Source organism: Carettochelys insculpta, chromosome 3 (genome assembly GCF_033958435.1).
Source record: "Carettochelys insculpta isolate YL-2023 chromosome 3, ASM3395843v1, whole genome shotgun sequence".
Classification (NCBI taxonomy): Eukaryota; Metazoa; Chordata; order Testudines; family Carettochelyidae; genus Carettochelys; species Carettochelys insculpta.
In genome coordinates this window covers 51,685,296-51,705,725 of record NC_134139.1, presented here as the reverse complement: position 1 = coordinate 51,705,725, position 20,430 = coordinate 51,685,296, and the positions used below count along the sequence as shown (strand labels likewise).

The 20,430-nt window shown below is 43.8% G+C and overlaps 1 protein-coding gene across 1 annotated transcript in view; it reads left to right on the top strand.

Annotated features, from left to right (window-relative positions):
- The window catches only part of ALK (ALK receptor tyrosine kinase), a 562,657-nt gene that overhangs the window by 442,396 nt on the left and 99,831 nt on the right, over positions 1 to 20,430 (top strand). The window contains exon 9 of the mRNA XM_074989826.1: positions 533 to 702. Within this exon, the coding sequence (XP_074845927.1) occupies positions 533 to 702 (170 nt within the window). The remainder of the gene's footprint in view (positions 1 to 532; positions 703 to 20,430) is intronic.

The following is a 20,430-nucleotide window of genomic DNA, read 5'->3' as shown; positions in this document are numbered from 1 at the left end:
AAGGGTATGTCTATACTTACTGTGGGTTTGACGCACTGCGATTGATCTGCCAGAGTTCGATTTTGCTGCATCAGTGAAGAAGTGACAAAATACATCTCTCTGGGCTTGACTGTCAACCCTGTTACTCCATGCTATTGCTTGGAGAAAGGGGTATCGGCATGAGCCCGAAGAGCCTTGATCTGCACCAAGAAACAGTCAATCCTGATACATAGCTAGAACTGTGTATCTGGGATCAACTTTGTTCCCTGGTGTAGACCAGGCCTTAGTGTAAATGAGAATCAGGCCCACAAATTTTCCATTAACTTCTTGTGTCTTTACCAGCATATTGCAACAAATACCTCTGTTCACCAATAGTGCTCCAAGTATTTGGAGGCTACCCTGTACCCTGAGAGGAAAAGAAGAGCACCAGGAAAGAATGGCTGAGGATTTGGAGGCAGGGAAAGAAAGAAGTGAAAGAGAAGAATTGAGGATTTAGTTTACTCATGGATAATTAATGTCTGACTTGCCTCTTTGTATGTTCTCTTCCTTTTAGCTCCGAATGTCATGGCTCGTCCAGGGCTTCTTGTTTGGAAATATTTCCTTGGTCCTTGTTGAGAACAAAACGGGGAAGGAGCAGAGCAGGACATTCTGGCATTTCGCTAACAGTGAAGGTTTGGGAGTTTGGCAGCGGATGGTTTTACCTCTTCCTGAGATGACAGACAGGTGAGAGTCTCTCCTCTTTCTCCTTGTCCTTTGCTTCCCTCCCAGTGAGAAGACACTTTGAGCACTCTTAGAGCATTCAGCTCTCCACAGGAGGGAGGTGCTTTGCCTACCCATGGGAAGTTGTCATGTGTAGGGAGTACGCATCAGTGAGAGCTTGGAGCAGAGCACACTCAGCATGAGCTCAGAAGCTGCCCTCTCACCAATAGAAGTCGGTCCACTGAAAGCTACTCTCTACAATATCCTGTGACTGACACAGCTGCAACACTGAATACAGAGTGCTAGGTGGCAGGCCTCCTGTGTTCCACTCCTGGCTATGCCAATGAATCAGTGTGTGGCCCTGAGCAAGTCACTTAATCTGAGCCTTGATTCCTCTGACTGGATGTCATATTTCATATCCATTGCTATTTGCAAAACAGGTTTAGACTGACAGGTGTGATGCTATAGACATTACATTAAAGCTGGACCTGAGCTGTATAATGTAGTTCTCGTTCCAGATTGCCAATAATCAAATTTCAGGACACGTTTGGATCTAAGAATTTAATTCAGTCCCATGTGGAGGGGCGAGCCACAAAACCAGAACCTGAATGTGACTGAGAATTCTACCCTCCTGTACCAAACAATAGCAGCCCACATGTAATAAGGCAACGTCTCATTCCTACCAGCCATGTTAGTTCTATTCAACTTTCACTTCATGGTCTTCTCCCTGAACAACTTTTATACCCTAAAATGCCCACCTGACAGCCAGTGGTTAATTGCAGAGTGTTGTGTGAGTAGGACATGAGCAGTTGTGCTTAGTAGCTAAGAGCCAAGCATCAGAGCCAGAGTTCAGGAGTGTGAGTCAAGGATCAGAGCTAGATTACCTGGACTGAGGCAAGAAAAAAGCGGAACTGCATCTTAGGTGGTATTTTCAAACTCTTTGATCAGCCAGTGACTTGCTACTGGTCTTAAGAGCAGGTCTACTTATCTTCTCAGTCTATTGGACAATCAGGTGGCTCAGCTGGGGCCCATTTATACTTGTTGGACGGTCTAAGGTTTAAGTTAGCAGGTAAGCAGGATAGCTGCAGGCTGTTACGTCTGACATAGAATACTGTTTTATCAGTAAACTGCAGATCTCCTTAAAAGGGATGCTGTGTGATTTGTTCACTTTAATTTCAAATGCATTACAACATGTGCTGTTTCTAGAGGAGCCATCTATGCGGTCACCTTTCATTGCTCTGACCTGTAGGCACAGTATGTATCTCTTTTCTGTGTGGTAGGGCTCCAAGACTTTGCTCTTTCTATAGTTCTCTGACCTGGACAGAACAGGTTTCATGACAGGATTAGGTTGCCTCTTGAGAGGGAATGAAAAAAAACATGATGCAATTGTGTCTTTTTATCTAGCTGTGTTTTGGCAATGTGTGTAAGGTGACAGTACAAAAGTGCTTAACCATTACTTTATCATATGGAATTAGCAAAGATTTTTTAATATCAACATTAGCTCTATTGTTCAGTCACCCCCGAGGCACACCTGGTTGCTTTTTCTCCCTTTTGCTGTGATTTTCTTTAAAGAAAGCTGTATTTTCCCACTTATTATTCCTGTGAATTATTATTTACTTAAGCGTCGCCATGGAAATGCCTCCCACTTGAGCTAATGTCTACCTCTACGTTTCCTGTTATGTCTGTGTAAATTTTAAATTTTGTGTCACAGCAGAATGAAATAGGTAGATACGTTAATTTTGGGAACAAGGTCCGGTAGTGTGAAGGTAGGTCCTTGCAAAATGCTGAGCTTTTCTTGTGAGGTGCTGAGCACACTCAAATCCCAATGCTTAGATGGAAAAAATGTTGATTCCACTGAAGAGATGGAAGGAAAGCGATTTAAAGTGGAACATCAAAGGTTCTGAGGAGGCTTCAGAGTTTTGATGCATTTTGGAAAGTCTTAGGCCTTGTATACACCCAGAAGCCATACCATGTTAATTAAAAACAGTTTTCAAAATGGATTGAGTTATATCAGTGCAAGTGTTCTTTGGGAAGAATGCAGGGTTTTGGGTTAGGCCTGGGGATCTGCTCCTAGGAAGTCTGAACTGCCTAGAAACTTTGTTTAGGAACTGCACAGCTGAAGATACAGATGTACTGCTGAAGGAGCCTGCAGCATATGTTGTTTTAATGGTGACTAAAAAAGGTTTTAGCGTAACTGATGTATTTAAGTAACCAGAAGAAGTACCTGATGAAGGAAACACCCTACTCATGCTGAAACCTAGCCTGCCTGCATCTCTGACAAAGTCAAGACTTTGACCTGAAGATGCAATTTCCAGCTCAAAAAGATAACTCTGTGCCAGTTCAGATCCAACTAGTGAGCAGAAATAGAGGCTAGCTGCAGCAGATGCAGGAGGGGCTCTCCTCCCAAGTTCAGAGATAGCATCTTAGGTAGGATAGTGCACAGGGTAGTTAACCCTCCTGTTGCTTGTGCTTCCGTGGCTACTCTTCTGGCTTTTAAGCATGCTGGCTTGAGGAGGAGTCACATCAGCATCTTGGGAATTACACCCCCACCCAGGAGTATAAACATCCCTTCAGTCTCTGTAAGTAGTTCTTCTACCTGAGGATGAGAGAATTGGTATTGAACACCTGGAAATGTGGGACACTGCAGTATAGGACTTATCCCCAAAAGGGGCAAATTCATCCATGACTGTATTTACTTATGGTGATAGACTAAGACTCTGCTATATGTTATGGAGGTTTGCACAGGGGTTACTTATTGGCTTAAGAGTAATTCACAAAACATATGTATCTGGGGCAAGGCAGGCTACGATGTATACCCGTTAACTAAGTACTTGTTACTGCTGTAACCCACCTCTGCACTGGCAGATAAATTATGTGCTTTTGTTCTTATCCTGTGCAATTGGGCTTTGTTTGGTTGTAAATATTCGCTCGATAAAACTCCCTACCAAAGGGGCAGTGCATTTAAACAGCAGTCTAGAGCTTAACTCTTTAATAGCATAGACCAGGCCAGTATGTCTCTTCTATAGGAGGCATGAGCCAATATGCTGTGTGTGGAAATCTGCATGGAAAGTTCTACTGATAACTAAACAATACCAACCTAAAATTGCTCAGAGGCATGAATTCTCACCAGGGACTATGTGTTTACTCAAATATTGCTTAGTCAAAAAAACTCCAGTTCAGGCTTATGGTGTTTCCAAGAAACATTAGAAAATGTCCAAGAAAGTAGGTTGCCTTTGTCTTTTGGTTCCAGTCTCAAACTGCCTAGAAAAAAAAATACTTTGGCATAAAACCATAATTCTGACACGTCAGTGATTTGGTGGACACAGGAAGAGTGGACTTCCAAGAGCAGTCACTGAACTGGGACTCAGGAGATTTGGTGTACATTCCCAAACTGCCACAGCTTGCGAGACCCTGGACAAAACATTTAATCTCCTCAGTAAAGTAGAAATAAAGCACTTTCTTTCTCCTGCCTTCTGTCTGTCTTCTAAGGAATCATCCAGTTGAGGCCTTCACAGCTGAGGTCCTATCTATTCCTTGTGGACGTTAAAAATGCTGGAGCTCTATTCACAGGAGGTTGGCTTTATGTTCTTGACCAAAGTTTGCCCTCCCCAGTCATGCTGCAAAGGTATGCAGCAGACAAATGTTAGGCCCATCAAGGTGAAACAGCACAGTAAATACTGAACTAGGATATCCCACATGCAAGGTAAGTATACCCTAACCATGGGGGCTAACGATTATAAGCATCTCCGCGGGAAAAAATGGGTCTTTCCCATGAAAGCTCATTACCTAATTAATACATTTGTTAGTATTTGAGGTGCTACAGGACTGCTAATTGTAAATGTGATGGTCTTCCTGTCCCCAGCTGTCATGTGTGGAGATAGGTGACCTCTTAGAACTCCTACCAGATTAAGTGCCACATGTGACTTAGGCTCTGGTCTGCCTATCTTCCTATAGTTAACATGCCCCTCTTAAGCAGGAGATGAGCATGCAGATGCTCAGAGGTAGAAATGTAGGCACTTAGGGAATTTTTATTGCAAAAACTAAGTGCTATGTGAGTTTAGGCACCCTACAGGCTTAGACAACAGCCACACAGGAGGTTTGTGGTTCACACTAGCAGGCCCACTAACAGGCAGGGGAGGGGAGTGAGAGAGAGAAAGGGGGTAGTTCCCCCAGTCTCAGCACTTCAAAGGGGCCTGGAGCTCCGGCTGCCACCAATGCCAAAGTAGCAGCAGCAGCAGGTGGTGCTCTGGACCCTTTTGAATTGTTGCAGAAGTGCAGCTCTAGCTTCATGCAGCTGGAAGGGATTGGAGGGGGACCCTAGGCCGCAATCATTTCACCATTGGCCCCAATATCTTGGTGGATCTAGACAATGAAAAGAGACTTGAAAATTCAACATTTGTTGTTTTTGAGTTTCATGTCACTTTCACGTCTGGCTCTTGGATTTTAGCACAATCTAAAACACTTGGGTTGCAAGTAGAGCTAGGAAATGTTGGTCTATTTAAACCATTTCCATTGACAATAGGAAAGATAAAGAACCGGGAATAGATCCTGGTTTGGGTTGCTGCTTTTTTTCTTTGAATCCTTTCATCAGGTTTGTTGTTTGGGCTTGTAAAACCTAAGGGTGGGGTTAGATTTTAAGAGTTTGTGACCCTTTGGGAAGGAGGCATTCATTTTGGATGCCCCAGCGCCAAAGCTGTGGTGTTACGAATAATAAAAGTAGCACTGTCCTTGTTACAGGCAGAAGCACCCCATGTCCCAAGTCAGTCTATTACCTTTTATTCAGTTGGGTTATTCACCATTCCAGTGCAGCTAGCCCAGACCACACTGAAGCATATAATCTAACTGGTGCTTTGTCTCTTACCTCCCTAGAATAGATCTATGCCACAGTGTTCTAACCCCACATTTTGCTCAGAAGGCTAAGAATTGATAGGAGCTGGGGAAAAGAGGAATAACTTTTCCATTAAAGGCCTAATGGAGCATGAGACCATCAAGGGCTGAACATATCACCATTCTTATTACCTTAAGGCAAATAAAATGGATGTTTTTCCCCATTGGATAGAGTTAAAGGTAATTCGTCAAGATTAGACATGGGCCAAGCTACAGAATTGTCATCCAGAATTAACCATCTAATATTTAATGTCAGGATCCAGGCTTTCAGTTCCATTTATCACAAAGCAGTAAAAGCCATAGGCATGGCTGGTACATTTAACCTTGGGTGTTGGATTGGACTATCTCTTCCAGAAACCAATCAGTGAGCAGCAGCTTTGGAAGGGATGCCTTTTAAGTCAGGGCAGAGAAGATTCCTAAAAGTGGGGAGACCATGATAGCACAGACCATGGTCTTAGATTACTGTACTGCCCCCTCTCCCTGAAGCTCTGCTCCCATTCTGCCTCTTTACTTCAAGACCCCACCCTCCATCCACTCCTCTCTGCCTGCTCCAATGTTGCTTTCCCTTACTGCTGGTGTAAAGCAGGAGGGCATACCCCCTCATTCCTATGCCCCTGTTTCCAGCAGGTAAGGAGACAAGTTGTGGAATGTGGAGAACCAGGGTTGCCAACTCTTGTGATTTTTATGATCAGTTTCAAATATTTGGTGTTTTATCTCAAGCCTCATCTTCTGGAAACAAGTGATCACACCGGAATCTCCATTTTCTTCCTTTTCTCCTTAACTTTGTAGGCGTCAGAGTTGCAGAGAGAACTAGAGTGCATCCTGCAGGCTCACGTGCTAGGTGGTGAATAAAAAAAATCCAAAATGTGTGTGTGTGGTGGTGTGATGGGAAGTTAATCTCATGATTTTTAAGTCCACCCTGTTATTTGAGAGAGGGGTCTGACTCATGATTTTTGAGTGTGTAGGCTTGGCAATATTGGGATTATCTCAACATTCCTGTTGGCTGTCCCAACTATTTTGTGATGTTTCACTTTTGTTGTCCAGTTTTTCCTGAGTCTGGTAGGTATCCTCTCAATTTCATTCAACCTCTTCAAGAGGGTTTAGAAAGTGACCAGAGGAGAGGGGAGCTGTAACTAGGCAAGGAAAGCCCATAATATCCTTTTGTGGCAAAGTCATGTCATGCTGTCTAACTGGGTCGTTCAGTTTCTCATGCCAATCACAGGCTTTGTCTGCACTAAAAGGTTATAGGGTCATGTAGGTACATCATTTAGATGCAAAAAATCCACCCACTCCAAGCAATGTAGTTAAGTTGATCTAATGGTGTAGACAACACTTGGTCAACAGAAGAATCCCCTCAGGGAGGGGGATTGCCTAAGCTAATGAGAGAATCCCTTCTGACTGCATAGGTTGTGTGTACACTGAAGAGCAACAGCAGTGTAGTTAGAGCACTAAAGTGTTTCAAGTGCAGAGAAGTCCACATCCATTGTTTCATACAACCTCTTAGGTGCCTAACACATTCAGCGTCAAACGTAGATGGTGAGGAAGAGCGCTGTACAGTAAAAGAACTATTTACGCACATAGGCATTCATCATATTCAGCTAGCAACCCTTCATACAAGCCTCACCTGAGAATGAGATCCTTCATCCTCTTGCCCTCCCTAATAGCCAAGACCTTTGTGGAACTCAGGCAACTGGGAGACCTCTATCCTGTTCCTGCCAGGTCTCAGCAAGTAGCTAATATTAAAAGGAAGTTTCATTGGAAAGCTGCTTTGTTTCCACCAGTTAAGACTGAAAACCTCCCTTTGTGCCATTTGAGAATTTTGAACATTGTGGGTCCTCTGAGGTGCTCCTCACATTGCCTTGAGTTTCGCTTCACACCTGGGACTAACCTGGGTTTGTTTTTTTCTGATGAAGGTGGCCTCCAAGAACAACAGTCCCACCAGTAAAGACAGTTTGCCCTCAGAAACCTACATCTCTGAGCTGCTGAAGCTACTTCCATCTGTGTGTAGAAACAGACTTACTTCATACAGTCTCAGAAGAACAGGCAGACTAAATGCATGATATTGGGATGGCCACAGAGACACCGAACCCAGACCCATGCTGAGCTGAGTACAGGCATGCTCAGACCATGACGTTCTATCACCCTGGCCTGACTTGGCTCTCATTTAATCCTTTCAGTCAGTATCTTGCTAACCATTCTAGCTTCAGCTTCCATGAAGTGATCCCTTCCTCTAAGTATTAAAGTGAATGCTGCACAGGACCCATGTATTTAAACTAGCCCTGTCACCCAGGGAACAGCCTTCTTTGAGTAGTATCCCAATGGATACTCCACTTCAATTCAGGTTACTTCTGATGTGCCATTTATTTCCTCGTGCCCTGGGCCAAGGCTATATCAGAAGAATTTCTTCTCAGCTGACTTTGCCTGAGATGGAGTTTAGTGTGTCTGCTTTGTAAGTGGCCTGGCTGTTGCTGAGCTTGTTGTTCTGTTAGTGTAATTTAGCTTAGCTAGTTGTTAGTGGTAGTGACTAAGTACTTATGGGTTTTAAAAAAATGTTTATTTCCTCCAGAGAAGTCCTACTGTGAGGGTCATGCTCAGTTCACTAGTATGTAAATGTTGACTGTCAGAGAGACTATTCCAGTCACATCCAACATCTCTAACTTCTCTTTACCTCTCAAAATCAGGGCTTGGAAGACCTAGGAAGCTGAGCTGCACTTGCTCCTGATGAAACACTCCCTTCACTCTGCTATGGAGTCAAGTCAGGAGACCCATCCTGTACATCAATTGTCAGGGGTCTCTAGTGGTCCTTCAACATTGGTGCAACATTTGCCCAGGAAGGAGAAATCCTCAATGAACTCCTCTAAATAGTCTATGAAGGGGAGACTCAAATTTCTCCTCCCCGGCCCCAGGAGGAAACATCTGAAAAGGAAAGCACTGGAGCAAAAAAATGCCTTCCCTCAAATTGACATCTTACCCTCTTTGCTGGATAGTGACAGAGAGGGAGCCATGCTAGTCTATACACTATCAAAACAAAAACTAGTCAAGTAGCACTTTAAAGACTCACAAAATAGGTTATTAGGTGAGCTTTCGTGGGACAGACCCACTTCTTCAGACCATAGCCAGACCAGAACAGACTCAATATTTAAGGCACAGAGAACCAAAAACAGTAAGCAAGGAGGACAAATCTTTGCTGGATGAAGCAGTAATGCCTGCTCCATCATTTCTGGTTGATTATTTCTGACAACTCCAAGATTACATTGAACAGGTGGCAGACTCCCACTAGATATCTCTTGAGGAAGTCAGAGAATTTCAGTGCAAGCTGTCAGATACTCTTCACTCTGGGACACCATCCAGAGTTGACCTCCCTATCAGTGAGGCTCAGCTGGAACGTGCAAAAATCATTTGATAAATCCCAACTCCAATCATATAGCTGTGTCTATACTTGCTCCTATCTTCGAAGGGGGCATGGCAATCAGGGTGATGGGAGATTACTAATGAAGTGATGCGGTGAATACGCAGCACTTCATTAAGCTAATTTTTCCCTGTGGCAACTTCTAAGTGCCAGCATGCGTGTGGCCTCAGGTACTTCGCAGTGCCTGTGCTACCTTGAAGTCCCTTTATGCATGCAGCACTTTGAAGTTTGATGCTTCAAAGTTGCCACAGGGGAAAATTAACCTAATGAAGTGCTGCATATTCACCGCAGCACTTCATTAGTAAGCTCCCATCACCCTGATTACCAGGCCCCCTTCAAAGCTGGGGGCAAGTGTAGACACAGCCACTGTGTCCCCACCAAGAACTCTGAGTTTCTATTTTATCATTCTACACCTAGCCCTTTAGTGGCTGACACAGTGAATGAACAGGGCAAACAACATTGGCATGTCTGTCCTTTATGACAAAAACCAGAAGTTCCTGGGCCTTCTGGTAGGAAAGAAATCTTATTCTGCAGCAAGACTACACTTCTGCATGGCCGATTATCAGTTGCTGATGGCAGGGCAGCTGACAGACTTTGTTGGGCCCTACCCAAAGTGAGGGCAGGTGGCTCTGGGATCCCAGAAGAGGTGAGTCCTTGGGCAGCAGGGTCGGGGCTGAGGCTAGCTTCCTTCAGCAAACCTTTCAGCACCACCTGGGGCTCCATCAGCAATTTAAAGGGACCAGCGCTCCATCTGCTGCCGTTGCTCTTTTAAATCACTGGGCCTCTGGGGAGGTGTCTCTTTGTCCTTCCTCATTGGTACCCCTGGCTGACAGTAAAATACGACATCTGGTATTGCATAACATTTTGATAGTTTATTCAATAGATTCCTCTGGACCAACAAGAACAATTTCAGACCACTATTGCTGAGGGACAGTTACTGACCAAGGCATCTCTTCAGGCAGCTCTCGCTGCTGCTGCTACTACAGCATGTTTCATGTGATGTGCAGGATATCCTGGTTTCCTCCAGAAAAGTCCAAACTGTACTAGACGACCTCCTTTCTAATGGATTGAAGTTGCTTGTAGAGATCACAGACAAGTTGTAATACTCCCTTAAAAAGTCCAGGATCACATTAAGCTGGTTAGGCAACTTTGCTCTTGAAAACAAAAAAAAAGAGTTTTTCAGTAGATGGCAAATGGCTTAAAGATCCTGCCAGATGCAGTTCTCTGTGCTTCAGAGAACAATGAGGTCTTCCAGAAAGAGCCAGAAGTTCCAGAGAAAGAACCCCACCTGATGCACCTTCACTGCAAGCGTTATCATTGAAGCACCAGTTTCGATGGGACGGTCAGGGGTTACAACGCCACCCTCCTTATTAGCCTGTCAGCTTCAGCATTTTGCCCACCTCTTTCCATTTGCAGACTAACTCTCCAATTTCCAACAAGCATGGGGTCAAATCGCTTCAGATAAATGGGTGATCCAAGTAATGTTATCCAGCTATATCATCCATTGTACTTCCCTCCCTCTTCATTCCTTTTCGTAATCCCTCACCAGGGACTACTCTCATGAGTTCTTTCTAAGACCAGAAGTAAACTCCCATCATTTAGGAGTGATATAACCAGTCCCTGATCAACATAGGAGAAGGGTGCTTCTGTTATGAAGTATTGCGTCGTATCAGAGAAAAGTGGATGGTGGAGATTGATCTTAGCTCTAGCTTACTCAACAAATTTGCAAGGCCTCAAAATTTAAGGATGATGACTGTGGCAGCTATAATTCCTTTTCTAAATTCAATGGATTGGTTTTTGATTTTTCAGATGTGTTCTCCCATACAATGACATACCAGTTTCGCTAAAGGTGTGTTGTCACAAGCCAGGATCATTTTTTGCATCAAGTGATCTTTATCGGCCTCTCCTGAGCTCTGAGAGTCCATTGGTGGTGGCTGACTACCTGCATTATCAGCTAATCGTAATCCTATACCTTGATGATTTGGCCACTCAAGGGTTTGTCATACCTGAGGTGGTGTGCACTTTCTCTGTTCTTGGACTTGGTTGTTCAATGCAAGATGAAAAAGTCTATGCTGACTGCTATTCAGATGATACAGTGTATAAGGCATCACTGGATTTCTTGACATCTAGGACCAGCCTTCCCATGGACAGATTCCTGACTTTGTCAGAACTATTCAAGGGAGCCACTACACATCAGCTGGAAATTGTTTTCAACTTTTTGGTCATGTGACAGCTTGCACCTTTGTAACAGAGCAGGTGAGGGTAATGACTGTGCTCTTTTCAGGGACGGCTCAGATCAGTTTACGCAAACAGAAAATCTAGACAAAACGTCACTGGTTTTGTTCAGTGTGGGATTGGCAGTGCAATGCTTTCCTCTGTAATGGACACAACTCTCAAATGTTCCGCTTCTGAGACCTCTCTTCCTGATTTACCCAAAGTGGCGCACCAAACGGATGTTGCTTGAAAAATAGAGTGGTTACACAAGCTGTGCAGTAACTGTAGTTCTTCTAGATACGTGTCCTGTGCTCCACTGCTTGCCCTCCTTTCTCCCTGCTTCAAAGTTTCCTTCTGAGACTCAGTGATGGAGAAACAACTGAGGGCAAGTTGTCCATGCAGCCTGATAGAACCTTAATGCAGAGCATGAGGACATCAGCGTGTGGGCCCTGGGGAAACTGATAGTGAAAATCTCTGCACGGAGGCACACTGGGTTGCATGTGCACTGAATTAACCAAAGCAGAGCACTGAGAAGGGCTACACCTTAAAGAACTACAGTTAGAAAGATGTTCCATACCCTTTGCTCTTCTTTTTCCAATGCACACTGTATATTTTGTGGTGGGAAGGATGATCTCTAATATCCACCTACTACTGCTCTGTTTGGTAATGTTCTTCACTCATCCAAAAGGCCTACTTTGGATGCTCAGTCAGTGATAGGTACATTAACCATGCCTCTGATAGCATAGTTGCATGTATGTTTGTCCTCTACAGCACCCTCCCCTTTAATAACAACTTTGCATCCCAACTGACTTTTGATTCTTGGCTCATAAGTAACCTTCTGAATGAAAGTTCTGTCTTTTCACTTTGACCATACAGCTTCTATTTCTGCACATAATTTAATTCTAACCAGAGGACTCTCTTCTCTCATTGTTGAAGTATTTCTCTCTGTGGTAAATACTACCAGTGTGACATTTGTGCTATCGAAGCTAGTAAGACAACCAGGGTCGCTGCTCAGAAAACTTGCAATTCCATTGGTACTTCCATCTTGTACAGAAAAAATAATATGCTAGTCGGAGACAGACTTTGGCCTTTAGAGAAATACCATTCTTAAGTACAAAATATTATTGGTGCATATTGGCTCATTGTGTCTCTATATGCGTGTTTGTACATGTAGTGGGTCTTGTGGTTTTTTCCCCTCACTTGTACTTCACTGTAATGGACTTTTGATTGTAATGATTATGAACCATTCCAGCCTATAGCATGAAGAGGACTGCCTGAGACTGGCTGTTGGTTACCTGCCCTGTAAGTTGACATTGAAAGCTGTGTCGGGATTCAGAGTTATGAAACGCAAGGAACAGTGGGGACTTAAATACAAATACTTGCTCTCTAAGCTTTTCATTCCAGAAGAAATGTTCTCTGCTTCTCTGCTTCTCCCCAAATAGGAGTAGAACTATGGTGTACAAAAATAACAAACCTGTGGAATAAAATCTTATTTTTGGTGATAGAAGCAAGGAGAATGAGAACTATGCTGTACAGGGAAGCTTGCCAGCATAGCAATACCGGTATAAAGTATGGCTTTATTCCAGTATGTGTTGATAAATTTCCCTGTAAAAACAAGGTCTAAATGAGTTCAAGAGCATCCTTAAACTACTCAGTCATCAGTTAGGATTGGAGGAAGTAAGAAGGTAGGATTATGGTCAAAGACTGATGGGCCTAAAGTGAAACCCCTGATTTAATTATCCTGAGTTGGGGAGGAATGGGAATCTAGATCTAACCTCATAGACAGGCTCCTGTTTCTGTATTAGGCTCAGCCACACTCCCAGATCCAAACTCTCCTAGTGTTTGGGGAGATTATGATCTGAATCCATACTTTCTGGCTCAGGTCAAAGAAACAACCAAAGAAAATAAATTCAGTTTGGCCTTGAATCGCTTTTCTCAGACCTAAACTCTCAAGTATTTGAGCGGTCACCATCATCTCTTGTGAAAGTGATTTAAATTTAAAAAAGCTTCACCCCACTGTCAGCTCAGCAGACGTTGCCCAAAAGGAAGATTTGAATTAGTTTTCCTTGTCTACCTGGTAAAACACTTCCTGTCTGCTTCAGAAAATTGCATGGAATATCATCAACTATTCCTGGAAATCAGCTAAGATTAATTTATTTTTGGCCAGCACACCATTACCTGCCATGCACCAGAAAAGCCATATTAAACATGGCCTTATGATTGAACAACAAAAGCAGCTACAAGAACATCAGCCCTTGAATGAAACCAGGAAGTTCCTCTGGTTCTCGCGCTAAGATTTTCTAGCACTCCAGCCATTAAGACCATTTTTGACCTGTAATGGAATTCAGCATGCAAACATAAGTGTCTGACCAGCATTTGCAATTCATGTGCACATGCTGCTGAAGCTGATTTAATAAACAACAAACTCACAGCACAATTGTCAGCATGGATTTTTGTTGTTAGGCTTTATTTTTTTCAGATACCATCTGTAATCTCTCTCCAAAGCATGTTAGTTGTTTGTCAGCAGTCACTGCCCTTAGTTCTTAATCCCAATGCCTATTAAAGTCAATGGGAGTCTTACTACTGAGTTCAATGGGCATTAGATATGGCTCAGAGTGCTAGATTAGTGACAATGTTCCTGTACTATGTTTTTGGACAAAAAAATGAAAGAGGAGTCATCCATATTTTTCCTCACTAATATGACATCTCCATCTTCAGCTTTGATTAAATTTCTCTTAATTAGCCCATTAAACTGAAACCACTGAAGCTGATGATCGAAATGTTGGTTGACTAATGAACGTGTTTCAATGGAATTTGAGAGACATCATATTTCTAAATGGATAGTGACATTAAATCAGGAAAAGGAAAAAGATGAACTATTTGTTGCAGACATACTAGTCTCGGAGGATAAAGGTTGCTGAGAAGTACCATTTGTTTTAGAAAAGAAATAAATGAAATTAGCATAAATCCACAGTAATCATGGTGGATCTGAAGATGTTTGACATTTGAATGTTTTTCTTTTTTTCATTTGGGACTTTGATGGATACTTAAAACTCCTTGAATCAGGATCTGGGGATCATCTGTTGCGTTGTCCAGTTCCCTTTCTACAGGATTTACCACCTTCTGTAGCAGTTGCTGTTGCCCTTTGGGCTCAATCTCTTGTACTGTCCTGCAGACCTTTTTGCTGTTCTGTGAGCAAGCAAGGCCTAGCTCTCTATGTTGTGAGACTGTTGGAAACTTTTCAGCATCTTCCACAGTTCCTCTTCCAGTTTCTCAGCCACTCAGCTGGTCCAGCCTGCAAAACCCTCAAGCCAGCTACAGATCCTATGACAAGCTCCTGAATATGACAGTCTGGGGTCCCATTCTTATTCCTTGTCAGGCTACAAAATGCTCTTAGATTACCTTCTGGTCAAATACCCCATGGTTCAGTTCACTGTGTTCACCTCCACAACCTGCACAAACTCATGCTACTCTGTACTGACATTATCCTACAATACTTTGCTCAATTGGCCAGGGAAAGTGGCAAGGGAGGAATGAAGGTATCTTCCACCTGAGAAATCTATCTTGCTTTTCCTTCCAAAAGCATTCCAGTCCCTGTCTTCCCCACAAGCACTTCCCTTCCTTTACCTCTTTTACTTCTTGGGTAATGGGCCAATTACCTTTTGTGCTCCCCTCAGTCCCTCCCAATCCAGCAGTTAAGAGCAGCTCTTCCTAATCAGGGCTACTCTCAGGCAACTTCTTCAGAGTACTGTATCAATTAGTTTCCCAGCTACCTGTCACAGACAGCCTCTAAATTGAGAATTTCAGTCTTGTTCATTTCTCAGATGTAGTTAAGAACCTTAAGAATTCTGGACCTATAACAGGCAGATAAAAGATGGTCAGTGTTTCTGTCACTGACCAGTAGGAACAAGACTAAGAACTAATTGTCTATACAGGGATTTTGGGAAACACAATGGGACAAATTCTGTCATTTGTTGTATCTGTGCAGCCTAAGTGGTAGCACAGAAGCTTAGCGTTCACTTCAGTGAAGTGTAACAAATGTCAGAATGTGACCTATTCCATTTACCAGGCTTCTGATGTAGCTGACTTAGGTAATAATAGTCTCTCACTGTAATCAGACCAATTCTGTTGTGCAGGAAAGACTAATGAGGCCAGGCTGTAACAGTGACCTATGAAGAAAGGCTGAAAGAATTGGGCTTGTTTAGTTTGGAAAAGAGAAGATTGAGGGGGGACATGGTAGCAGTTTTCAGGTATCTAAAAGGGTGTCATGAGGCAGAGGGAGGGAACTTGTTCTTCCTTGCCTCTGAGGATAGAACAAGAGGCAATGGACTTGAATTGCAGCAGGGGAAGTTCAGGTTGGACATTAGGAAAAAGTTCCTAACTGTCAGGGTGATCAAACACTGGAACGCATTGCCAAGGGAGGTGGTAGAATCTCCGTCACTGGAGATATTTAAGAAGAGGTTAGACAGATGGCTTTCAGGGATGGTCTCAAAAGTGCTTGGTCCTGCCATGACGGCAGGGGGCTGGACTCGATGGCCTCTCGAGGTCCCTTTCAGTCCTACTCTTCTATGATTCTAGGGGCAGTAAACAGCAGATTTCAATGGATTAAGAATTTGGTTTCAGCCCAGCCAATCTCCCAAAACTCCAGGAACAGTAAGGATCAGATTTCAAGGATGCCTAAAGACGAGATAGGCTCCTAATGGGACTGTCAGTTTCCCTCTTTAGACTCAGAAATACCTTTGAAACCTGTTGGAAAGTGCCTATCTAAATATTCTTGAGTCTGCAAATTTGGGTTTCTCTCACCTCTGTGAAATGAATTGCTGGGCCTCAGTTCAGCTTGTAATGGGCAGATGTCCACTTCACAGAAGTCACCTAACTAGCATTTATTTGACACCCAAAGCATGAAGGCGTGTGGTAGGCAAGAGTTGTACTACCATTTCTTAAGAGCTGTCTTATCTGACCAGCACTGAGTTTATGCCAAAATATTTTAAACATTTGTGAAAACTCCATACCACACATACTGCAGACCATATTAATACACACATCTCCTGATAGAACTACTCATTGGCTGTGTCTAAACTAGCTCCCAACTTCAATGGGGGCATGCAAATTAGAGTGTTGGGAGATGACTAATGAAGTGCTGCACTATATATGCAGCACTTCATTAGGCTAAATCTTTCCTGCGGCAACTTCAAAGTGTGAAACTTCGAAGTCCTGGCTTGCATGTGGCCATGGGTCAGGCACAAGTACTTCAAAGTACCCATGCTACTGCGCCGTCCCTTTGCTCCTCAAACGTAACAAGCAAAGAAACACAAGCAGAGGAGGTGAACATCGCCTCATCACAAAACAAAATTTTGAGGAGTAAAGGGACTTAGCAGTAGCTCAGGCACTTCAAAGTACCTGTGCCTGACCCACGGATACACACAAGCCGGCACTTCAAAATTTCACACTTCAAAGTTGCTGCAGGGGAGATTTAGCCTAATGAAGTGCTGCATATGCAGCGCAGCACTTCATTAGTAATCTCCTGACACCCTAATTACCATCCTTCCTTTGAAGTTGGGGGCTAGTCTAGACACAGCCATTGTGTAGGCAGCTTACCTATTTCCAAAGGCAAAAGCATCTTAGGTACCAAATACTTTGGGGTTCAGACTGAGGGTCACAGTCATCTCCCATTGCTCATTGAGCATTTTGTTGAAATTTTGACCACTTCCTTGGTTTTCTTATGTTCTGGGGTCAGAAGGGGTTTCTCTTGCTTTATGTTTTTCCTGCAACTTTTGTGCTCAATTCAGCTGAGTTTTGGTTGTCAGGATCTTGTAAACATCTGTACTGGAAAGGTGCTGAGAATGGTCATAGGAAGCTTCAACGTTTTCTGTCTGTCACACAGTGATTCCAAGTTTTCAACAAGGAACATTTGTCTGGTGCACAGAATCTGGAAGTCATTTTGGTTATTTGCAAGTCTCTTCAGAGCTTCTTCTTTAAAACCAGCAATCTCAGGTTGAGTTATGAGATATATTAGCACAATCCATGTATTATTTACATAACAAGCAGAGAAACACAAGCACATGCACTGATGTGGCACAACAGGGATAGGTAATTAGCCGTTGTCTCTGCATATGTAAACGAAAGCCTTCAACTTGCCTGAATGCTTGAATGTGGCCCCCAATCCTTTGATGCAGGATTCCACATCTTTAATTTCTTTTGTAGAACTAGCTGCTGAGTGCTAATGTTAATCAGATGAGCAGGATAGTTAATATGCGGCAGCTCCAGTTTCTGATTGAATTCAATCTCCCTTGCATACTCAGCCCTGTCAGAAGCAGAATCCCTTTTGGTTATGGATGCTTTTCTCCCAAGTTAACTGATACATCTCAAACCTATCAGTTAGTGCATTGATGAAATAGGTGTCAGCAGAGGAGGTGAATGTCGCCTCATCACAAAACAATTCACCACAAATCAAAAAACAAAAAGCCAAGAATCAGAGGTGCAAAGCATTAAGAGGCTTGACAAAAATCTAATTAAACATCATAGTTCCATCTGTTTGTTCCATCACTTTAGATACTAAAACATTGTTGTCTTTCAGGTATTCTACTGAGTGTCATTATTTGCATTACAAAGGTTTTTTGTCGCTGGACAATATTGTCCCGCTAGGTCAGCAAGAGAACCCTCTGCTGCTATTGCCAGTGGTTGTCCAGCAAAACAAAGAATATGCACAAATTCATTGACGCAGTTGGGCTGTGTCCTCTTTTTCCTTGCAGCCCTGGTGAAAGCCCCTGGTACTGACTCTTCATTCCAAAGCTCACTTTCTTCTTGAAGCTTCCCGCGTTGCTTGCATTCAGCACGCTCCTTTATTCTGTCAGCATGAGCACCGACCTCCGTGCTGCCGCGCTTGCAGTGAAATACACCCTCTTCCTTCCTGTCTTTACTTTCCTCGTAAATGTCTAATCACTGATTTTCTTGCTGGTATTCTGGCACAGATTTGCATTTTCCCCTTACTTACCATTTTTATCTGTAATCCCCAAGGAGCTAAGCTAGCTTCCTGGGACTCTGCCTCCTGGCAGTTCAGGGAGGGGCTCACTATCTCAAGTGGGAAGGAGGCAGCAAGGGCAGACTCAGAGTCTGCAAAGCACCCAAGAGGGACAGAGGAAAGACTCCTGTTGGTCTGGGGAAGGCTCACAGACATGCCTGCTTGTGGGAGGAGGAGGCAGAGTCAAATTATTGGCAAGGGAAAGCCTGGGAAGAAGATCTAATCTGAACAATAGTGGGTGAGATATCTCCCCTGGGAGACCTGAAAGGACGGAGAAGTCATATTGGGGGAAGTCTGGAGGCAGCCACAGGAAGCGCAGAGCTAGCTGTGTGGGGGTGATGGAAGAACCCAGGCCAGTCCATCCAAATCTGTAAAGCGATTTGGCACTGTAGGAGGTAACTGGGTGGATAGGGGATGTTATGCACCAAGAAGCATTGATTGTTTAAATTCAGCACCTTGCTAAATGGATTCAATGCAATAGGCAGGTAGCATCTCCTTGTGAGCCAGTTATGGCACAATGTTAACATTGGTTGATCTTCTGACCTCCTCCATGTGTGTGTTCTTTGGTTTTCACTGTGGAACTTCTTCACTCCTAGAGCTGCAAGACAAAACAATCATGCAAAGCACTAGTGTTTAACCAAAAAAAGTACCCAAAAATACTGACTGCCTTGATAAATAAGTATAAATCAGAAAAACCAAACTCCCTTTAATAAAGAAACTGGTAATTTATCAGTGAAAATTGGTAAAAACTGCAAATATGGAACCCTATGTACATCCTGCCCCAACACTCTAGTAGTGGATGTGGTGAATGAGGGGAGCTGGTCGGGCTGGGCTGTGGCTATCTCTGAAACAATGGTGGTGAAAAGCCTGGCTGGTTTGTTTTGGTTTCATTCGTCAGCAAATTTGCAGCTTCGCATTACCACTTACCATGCTCTGTTGTCAGGGTAGGACTTCTGTAGCTGGGTGGCAGTATCGCAGTTTGTGAGCAAGCTACTAGCAGGTTCCAGAGAACAATTTGAAGTCGCTGCTCATGGAGACCTGCCTCATCTGTGAAACAGCTCTGCAGGCTTCTTTGGATGCAGCAGATTCTGCAGCCAGGACAACGCCAATGGCGGTGCCTATGATCCATTCTTCCTGATGGAAGTCCTCAGGGACTTTCCAAAGGACACATAGTGAGTCAGTGACCATGCCTGTCTGTGATACACCGCAGGTCTCTGCCTTAAATGATTTATGTGTTGTGCCAAGTACTGAGTGAAAGGAATGTGAGCCACTTGGGATGCCTGGTGTCACTGTGTTCATTAGTACATCAGTCACTAGAATACTTTGATTATTGTAGTCAAAGCATATTGTGGGGCTATTGGCGTTGAAGCAAACAGAAAGCTATGGAAGGGAGAGTAGATAGAGGCCTGTGTACAGTAAAAATACACGGCTTCATGTTGTGTGTAACACGCTTTAAAGTGAGTTAAGCACAACCTGAAGCTGCTCTGGAGCTGTCAGGGCAGCTAGGAAGGCTAAGATCCCCTTCTCCCTGCCTTCCCTCAACCATGCCACTGTCAGCTTGACAGTGGTGCCACTGAGGGAAGGCAGGGAGAAGGCTTTTAGCAGCCAGGAAACTGACCAGCCCTGGTGAGCTGTTCAGTTTCCTGGGTCCCTCAAGCTGCTCAGTTTCCCGGGTCCCAAAAGCAGCATGGAGATGGGAACCAGGTTGCACCCTGGTTCCTGGCTCCCAGCCACTCTGGGAGCCAGGAAAATGACCAGCCCTGGTGGGCTGGTCAGTTTCTCAGCTCTTGCAAACCCAGGGGAACCAGGAACCAGACGGCAGCCTAGTTCCCTACCCCTGCCCCACAACCCCAGCACCCCTTGATTTGCATGAAAATCTGAGTTACTTGGAAGTTTCAGGAACTCAACTTTGGCATAACTCAAGTGTTTACTGTATGTGTGCACTTCACTGTGCTGTGCAAGTCATTGCCTAGACTGACCCCATGCCTGTATTAGGGCTTCAGGCAGATTGACTTAAAACCCTGGAGCTTATGGCAGTGCTAGGTTGTTGCAGCACATAAATGGGGAGAAGAAACAATGTGCTCAGTAAGGAGTTACGTAGATTGAGCTGGTACTTCATCATCGATAAGGTAGTTCAGTTCAGAACACAGTTGTTTTGTTATCTGATTGTGTTTTCTCTATTTTTCAAGAGCTTTTCTCCTTCAGAAAATATGCAATTCTC